Source organism: Cajanus cajan, chromosome 11 (assembly GCF_000230855.2).
Source record: "Cajanus cajan strain Asha chromosome 11, NIPB_CcT2T_4, whole genome shotgun sequence".
Classification (NCBI taxonomy): domain Eukaryota; kingdom Viridiplantae; phylum Streptophyta; class Magnoliopsida; order Fabales; family Fabaceae; genus Cajanus; species Cajanus cajan.
In genome coordinates this window covers 25,324,662-25,333,125 of record NC_138527.1, presented here as the reverse complement: position 1 = coordinate 25,333,125, position 8,464 = coordinate 25,324,662, and the positions used below count along the sequence as shown (strand labels likewise).

The window sequence follows — 8,464 nt, the reverse complement described above, 5'->3', positions numbered from 1 at the left end:
TCACTACTATAAATATGCAAATTAGCATTAAATGGACTTTAATCAATATTTTGTATTTGTAAGGTTTGTACCGATGAGAAGAAGGTCACTTATTAAAATCAACCAAATTAAATTAACTCTTAGGCCGGTGCTAATAAGAGTTGGTTAATCTCGATCCCATAAAAAAAAACTGTCACTATTGCGACGACGAAGCTTCTGCTCAGGCTCCCTCTTTTTCCTTCCTCTAGTAAATTTTCTTTTATAAATAAAAACTTGAATAACTTGTGGAATCAACACATCAGCATGAATATTTTCTTTTAGGCTTCACACACAAATTGTAAACTCAATGTCACAAGATTTCCTGATTGGCCACAACCTGCACCAGAACATGTTAACGGCAAAACAAATACACTAAATTTGCTCCGGATGGTGATCTATGGAACAACTTGTGGAAGATAAGGACACCTATGCGTGGCGACAACATTGAGGAATCACTCCCAACCCTCGTTAGTTTTAGCTGGTACAAATTAATGTTGTTACTGGATTTACAAATGGCACAATTCGTTATTGTTGCGTTGTGCAAAGACCATGTGGCTGCTATTTTGTTGGGGTCTCTCCAATTACTACACTGCAACGTCACGTGGAAGGAGTTGAATCTGATTCTCCACTGGTAGTATCCTGTTTCAAGAGCAATGAAGGCAGACCAAACAAGATTAAAATTTTGAATGACTTTCCATCAGCTTGCTACCTTAAGAAATTTCATCATTTAACAAGTTTGGTAGGTCAGATAGTGAACCAGCTCATCTTTCGGCTTCTCTTGGCCCATCTTTTCCTGAGTGAGTGTGTATAGATGGAATCGGATTTCGCGGAAGTTATGCAGGCCTCAAACTCTCAATTTTAATGCACGTATTTTCCTAAAAAAAAAAAAAAAAAAAAAGTGTGCCCAATAAATAGCATGGTGAGGACAGTAATATCAATGTTACTGTCCATTCCCAAAAAAATATTAACATTTGTTAAGAGACAAGATCTTCACATATTCTAGTCCATTAACCTATTATCTGCTGTAAATTTAGGGGGGAAGAAGGGGAGACTAATAAATACAGTTAAAATAAGAATACCAACAAATAAGCCTATGACGTAATAGCACTTCAATTAAAACACCAAATACCGACAACCACATTTATTCAGTTGTAAGCATTTAGTGACATGAGGTCAACAAAAACTTCTCCTTCAACCGAGAGATGAGCTTGAACTTCTCCTCGGCCTCAACCTGGGCACGAATATCAGTTTTTGATGCACGGTCTGGATGAAACTTAAACAGGGCACGTTTATAGGCTGCTTGCACCTGAAATGACCATCAACATAAAAATATTAGCATCAAACACGGAACGGAAGAGAGCTTTGGATAAATCACAAGTCAGAACCGCTATTAGCTGACAAAGCCAGCAGGCAGTGGACTTTACAAAACCATCATCACTGATTCACCACCTCCCCCTTATCAATTTGCATTGGTCTCTTGAAAAGTCCAGAAATTTTTCTTTAATGGCTAATGATGCCAAACAGGCCATTAATTCAAAATATGAAAAGTTTACGAGGGGAAGGGTCGTGAAAATGGAATTTGTCAAAAGATCCAGAATTTTCGGTACAACAGTTTTAAGAGCGTTAAGTTTTAATAGCATCCACTGCACCAGTGAAAAAAACAATAATGTAACTTGCATAAGGTAAGATTTTTGTATAATTGTTATCAGAGGAGTATTAGCTGATTTTCTTAACAGAAATATTTAATAGCAACCATGATCTCAGTTTACTTATATGTTTAAGTTATTGCATCTTGAATAATGTATAAATATACCAATAAAATGTGCATAGCATAGCATTCAAACAATAGACTCTTAACTATCCAGTGAGATAGATAATGATGTATTATTGAAAAACAATATACAAACACAACTTGCCTCATTGGGCAAAGGGATAAAGCTTCCTCCCACATGTATTCCTAAGCCACGAAGCAGTGAGGTCATATCATGGCATTGCATCTCCAATTGATTAAGCCCCTTCTGTATTTCAACCCGCAATTTCTCTTTCAGGTTCATAAATTCCTCATCCTGAAGTTGGCATTATTTTCCAAATTGAAAGAGAAATAAACAGTTACTAAAAACTTTCCATGAGTATATTATGTCTACACTGAACATCAAAGGAGACATTCAAATGGTCATACATAATAAAAAGAGGGGAAATTCCAAATAGTAAAGTGAAGGATAATTAGCATAAGAAATGGATTATAAATTAAAGACATAATTGCAACCTTCTTTTGGGTCTCTCTCACTTCTTCAATGCGTTCTTTTTGCCTTCTTTGCATATCCAGTAAGCGCTTTTCAGCCTTTTTTCTTTTGCGTAATCTCTGCACTTCCTCTGCCTGTATAAGAACAAGCATGCATAATCTCAGTCTAAGGAATTAAGTAACTACATCATAATCATAACAGCAAGTTTCCCTAAACATAATATATAAAACACATATAGTGCAATTAGGCAAAAAACATCCAAAATGTAGAAAGTGTTAGGGTGTAATAATTAAATGCCGTCAGGTAGACATGACACAGGACTATGGGCTGACAATGATAACTGCTTAATTAAATACTTATTCAACAAGCTTTTTGGCCCATATGTGTAAACTTTGTCCCTTAAAAAATTGTTTTTTTAATAAAATAAACAGTTTTCTACCGTTTTATATGTTTGTCTAAACTACTTTAAAAAAAACAGTTCTTTTTTTTTTCAAGAAGCAACTCTTTTCTACTTCTTAAAGAATTGTTTTTTAAAAAACATTTTTTGTCAACACGTTTTTAAATTTAAACAAGCTGGCCCTTTACCACATGATAACTTTTGTGATAAATTTAACCATGAAATTTATTGAAATAAGCTACAGAGCTAAATTTAATCATGCCAGAAGCAGTTATGTCGCATTCTGGTGCTTTTGATTAAAGCAGAACTTCAGCAATTTCAAGGTTTTTTGGCACAACACTTAATTTGGAAGATTTGGTGTTTTTCTTTGATTTCATAGAATGCATTTCTTAAACAGAATCATAGATATGACAACACATTGTGCAGCTTTGCTCCATTTGTTTTCTTTTCTCTTGGTTATTTTCTGCTCAGTTCTATTAGTAGACTTCCATAACTTCCCTCTGTATACTTCTCTCTCTGAAGCAAGTGCATGTTTGATTGAGCTAATTTTGAGAAAATAAACGCTTATTTGTGCAAGCAGTGAGAGAACTTTTGCAAAATATGTGGTTATTTCCCTCTAAAAACACTCTTCCAAACATGCACTAAATCTAAAGTCCAAACACCAACAGCTTAAAATGTAGAGAAGATAGACATCCCTAAACGATAAAATTAGACATCTAAGGGGAATAGGCATTTACACAACCAATTGGCTCCTCATCAACTTGTGAGGTCACCAGGAACACATTTTGAAGAGCCAAGACATCTAAGGGAATAGATTGAAACAGAAATAGAGGGGCATCTGGAAGTGCTTCCATTCAGCATATTTGGGATCATCTTATCATATAGGCATTTCAGCTGACAAAGTGTTTGACTAAAATAATGAAAGAGGCTTATAAGTTATGACTTATGACCCTTCTAAATGCTCTTTTTAGCTTATCATATATGGACGTTTGATACACAAAATGTTTTTACTTTCCTAGATATCTGAATTTGGGAAGGGAAATATTATTTTCGATTGGTTTATCATATTAAAAATAACATTCCTAGTAAACATAGTTTCCTAAAAATGTTTTTTATAAAAATTTCCTACCAAATTGTTCCCATGGGAGGAGCTGGGAATCTAACATTCCCGAGTTAAAAGGAAAGTTTTATAAGAATTTTTTATCCATTTAAAAGTATTACATCATCTTAATTTGCTTAATTAATACAGTAAAACTCTTTGACTCCCATGTAATATTTATAAACATTCTCAAAAACATTTATGACTAACCAAACAGATTTAATCATTCCTAGAAATCATGATTCCCAGAATTTATGATTTTCAGAAACCATGATTCCTAGGCAAGAAAAAATTTTCCTTCTACCAACCACCTCCTAAAGGTTTCAGTGCTTCGCAAGCAATTGGCCCCTCTGCAACTTGTAAGACCAATGAGCACACTTTGAAGAGCCAATGTATCTAAGGGAAAAGTTGGAACACGGGAATTTGGAAGAGCTTCCACAAAGATTATTTCGCTTATATTAGCATATAAGCACTTGGGCTTAAAATTCAGACCATTTGATTAAGTTAGTGAAAATGGTTAATCAGTCATGAATAAGTGAATATAAGCACTTTATAGCTTATTTGTGAAACTTACAAAAATAAGCTAGAAACAGCTTATAAGGTCATAATTTGTAAATCAAATCCTATGCTTATCCAATCAAACCAAGCATATTGACTTACATGCTTATAAAACTAGCAGTCTAGCACTATAGTGATAAGCTCCTATTCTATAACTGTTTAATTAAGCCTCTTGTCCAAACATGAGCATAAAATATTTAAATAATGGGACGAGTATCACCTGAATTTGCAATTGTCGCTGCCTAGATGCCCATTCCTCTTCCATTGCTTGTTTATATTCATCAGTCTCCTTAAGCTTTTCTCTTTCACTAATTATATCTCTATTGTCATTGAAAGCAACAAGACCACAATCTTGATCCTTTAAAGCAAGCTCATCACAATTAACATGTTCTTCATCAACAGTGGCACAGTCAGAATTCACTTCAGATAAATTGTCAGATTTACTCTTCAGTGCAGATCCAGTATTGCTAACTTGCCTCTCAGATGCTTCTTGGCTCAAGTTCACAAAGTTAGACTCTTTAACACTGAATTCTTTCATGAACCTTGAAACACCAGCATCACCACTACAGAAATTGTAGTTTTTAAACTGGGTGCTGGAAGAGAAATCTTTGCTGCTTGTACTTTTTCCACGCTCAATATCAGAACTCCCATGCAACTGTTCCATTTTCTCTGTGGATTCAAATAAAGAAGATTTAAAATCTTCCCACTCAACTTTCTTATCAGAATCCTTGATAGGATTTTCTGCCCCAAGATTAAAATATATCCCATCTACTTGACTATCACCCTTAACAGAAGAAGATTGATACTCCTTGAAATATTTACCATTGGCAGGACCAGAATCTTCTGTGCCTCCAGCATTCTGTTCAGTCCTATATTCGTCATCAACATCAATGTAAACATTACTATTACAATGTAATCCAGAAGAACTAGGCTGGTCATCATAAAAAGGTTGATCATTAAACACACAGCGTTTTCTCTTAAGTGAAATCTTTTCCCATTGTTCACGATCCATGAGTTCGCAATCGGAGCAATCACTATCTGATGACTCACTTCCAGACCCATTTAAACCATAGCGATTTCTGCCAGTATCATTTGCAGAGCTGGCTTTCCTACTTTTTAGCACTTCAGCATCAACATCTATATGTATAGAATTTCGCTTGGCCATTGAGTCCGGAGAAAGCCTTTTGCTGGAGGACTCATCGCTATCCCACTCCCCAACACCTCCAGCAACAATTCCAGGAGCCTCCGCATCATCACTTTCCTCGTCATCATCATCATCATCATCATCAATGCTGATAACACTCTGCGGTGTATGCACCCTGTCCCTACTCGGTGCACCGTATCCATGCGACTTAGACTTGAACTCGGGGAAATCTATGATCTCCACATCGTCAAATGGATCACTGTCATCATCAATGAACACAACATTTTTGAAATTCTCTTTCTTCCCAGAGCACGTCTTGGGTTGAAAGCTCTCCCTTGAAACACCTTTTCCCATCATCTATCTATACCTGCATGGTGCATAGCAAGAACCACACACATTAAAACAACAATTCAGCAAAAGATCTCCATTCTCCACCTACAAAATATCAAAAGAAGCATGCAACCACATGGTTCAATCAAAATTCTACTCCCGAGAAATAATCGGTAGCATCACACAGCATGAACCACCATCCACGTGCTCCACACACAAACCCATCACACTCTCCCCAATAATCTACCCTAATAATCCGAAACAAAACCCTAATTAAAGCGCAAGAGGAAGCTGAAGTGAAAAACTGAAGATGCATCGAATCGAAGAAAATCGAGGGAATTGGGGAAAAAAAAAAAAAAAAAAGAAAGTGAAACGAAACCCTACCTCCATAAAACAAGTGGGAGTGATTGAATCGAAATCGAAGGCGTAGAAGCTGAGGAGCAGAGAGAGATAGAGAGAGAGATTGAGAAATTGGGAATGAGCGAAAAGGAAGATGAAACCCTAAAAATTAAGGTGAAAACGAAGGAGGGTCAACCCAGAAGCGAACACGTTTCGTTACTTTTCAAATTTGTTCGATTTTTCAAGCACGCTACTCGTTTCCTTCTTACGCACACAAACACATGCCCCATTTTATTTTGTATTTTATTAAATTAAATTAAATAGAATTACCAAAAACAAAAAGATTAAATTAAATATCACGTGAACCTATGGTAGGAAATAGTAATACACTTACATAGTGTTTCTTTGTTCGGGCCAATTGCATGGGAGGGAACAAAATTTTTATAAATCTTTTTTGTTATTTGATTCCACTTTTAAGAATAGATGCAAGTAAAATTCTCTTGTTAGAATTTTATATTTTAACAATTATTGTGGAATAATATATTATTTTTCCATCTAAAAATATCATTGTTTGAAGTTTTTACATCTGGATAAAGAAAAAATAATAAATATTATTTTACAAAATAATTTTACTAAAATAATCTTAGTCTTTTAATAAATATATTGATTTTAATTATGATAGATGAATAATTTATGAAAAGATAAATTAAGAAAAATAATAATTAATATTATATAAATAAAAAATAAAAATAAAAACTAAAGTGAAAAGGTGTAAAAAAATAAAGTGAAAATATCAATTATTTTAAGTTATTTTTTTAATAATAAAACTGTAGTCAATTTAAGAGAAAGTATTTATTATCTATTATTTATTTTTTTTAAGGAATTATCTATTATTTTCTATCTTATTATATCTAATATTCGTATTTTTCTTATATCTTATTAATGGAGTTGAGGCACTTCATGCCTCTATTAAAAATAAATAAAATAAAAATTAAATAATAAAAATATATTAATCTAATTGATATTATGACTAATTCATTAATTTTAAGTTCTTAAATTTAATTAAAATATTTTTTTAATTTTTTAAAATAAACAGGTATAATGGTCAAAAAAAAAGTGAAGATCAATATAGTTACTGAGAAGGGTATCTTTTTTTTTAAAGATATGAAAGATTACAAAAATAGTTGCAATGAGAATTTAACTTATTATCCTCTTTATATATTAGTATAGATAAAATTGTTAATATTATAACAATTTCCCCCGGAAAAAAAAGTAATAGAATTTATAGACTCAAAATAATAATTAAAAAACATTTATCAAATGTTATTCATTTTAAACTTAATTACAGTTTAATGATTAAAATTAAATATATTAATTACAGGTAATTTAATTCTTGATACATGTTTTAGTTTTGAATTGTAATTTCAGTAAGAAAATAGTAATATATAAAATTTTATATTTAATAAAATTAGTTTTGATACACATAGTTAATATATTTAAAATAGGGACAGTAAAGTGTACTAAACCTCATGAATACTTGTAAAAAGGAGACAATATTTACCCATAAATAATTTTGGGTCTAAGTGCGGTGCGAGTATACATCTACAAAAAATTGTGTAGGTATTATGGGTCCAGATTTGAATATTATATAATACCTATCTAGCATATATTATATATTAATATAATTAAATAAATAATATATTAGTTATATATATATGTAAATTAATTATATTTTTACTTAAATAAATATGATTATGATTTGGATTTAAATATATCAATATTATATTTGTTTGGTTTTAATATTATGTGTTTTTCTTATAAAGTTATGTTTGATTTTTTTAGTCTATGATAAAGTTCACGAAGTATCTCAATTCTAATAAATAAAAATTGATATTTGTATTCCCGACGCTTGGGTTTTGGTGTAATATAAGATTTGAATTTTTAATATAGTTATAATAATTATTTTAATTAATTTTTTATTAATTTATTTTTGTGAGAAAAGAGTATTTACTCACCCTAAACTTTACTTATTTTACAAATTGGCATTCTAAACTTTAATTTTATATGTCATAATCAATCATTATGGGGTATATTAAATTAGGATTTTAAAGAATTTTTTAGTTAAAAAATTCCTGTGGATTTTAAAAGACTTTGTAGGATTTTCATAACTTTTAAAATTTTGTAGGATTCAGCAAGACTTTCAATCAGAATTTTAATAGATTCGGCAAGACTTTTAGGGGGGTGTATTGGATTAGGATTTTAAAGGACTTTTTTAGTGAAAAAAAATCTTGCGGATTTTAAAAGACTTTGCAGGATTTTCATGACTTTTAAGATTT

General features: G+C 32.0%; 1 protein-coding gene across 1 annotated transcript; it reads right to left on the bottom strand.

The window, feature by feature from the left end:
• Positions 1-277: 277 nt before the first annotated feature.
• Positions 278-6,384, bottom strand: LOC109796128 (Chaperone DnaJ-domain superfamily protein). Its single transcript, XM_020355774.3, has 5 exons — positions 6,174-6,384; positions 4,536-5,826; positions 2,285-2,395; positions 1,935-2,084; positions 278-1,324 (listed from the first exon to the last, which is right to left on the bottom strand). Exons 2-5 carry the CDS (start codon positions 5,814-5,816, stop codon positions 1,178-1,180), a joined length of 1,689 nt encoding a protein of 562 aa, XP_020211363.1. The 5' UTR covers positions 5,817-5,826; positions 6,174-6,384; the 3' UTR covers positions 278-1,177.
• Between the last annotated feature and the right edge of the window lie 2,080 nt (positions 6,385-8,464).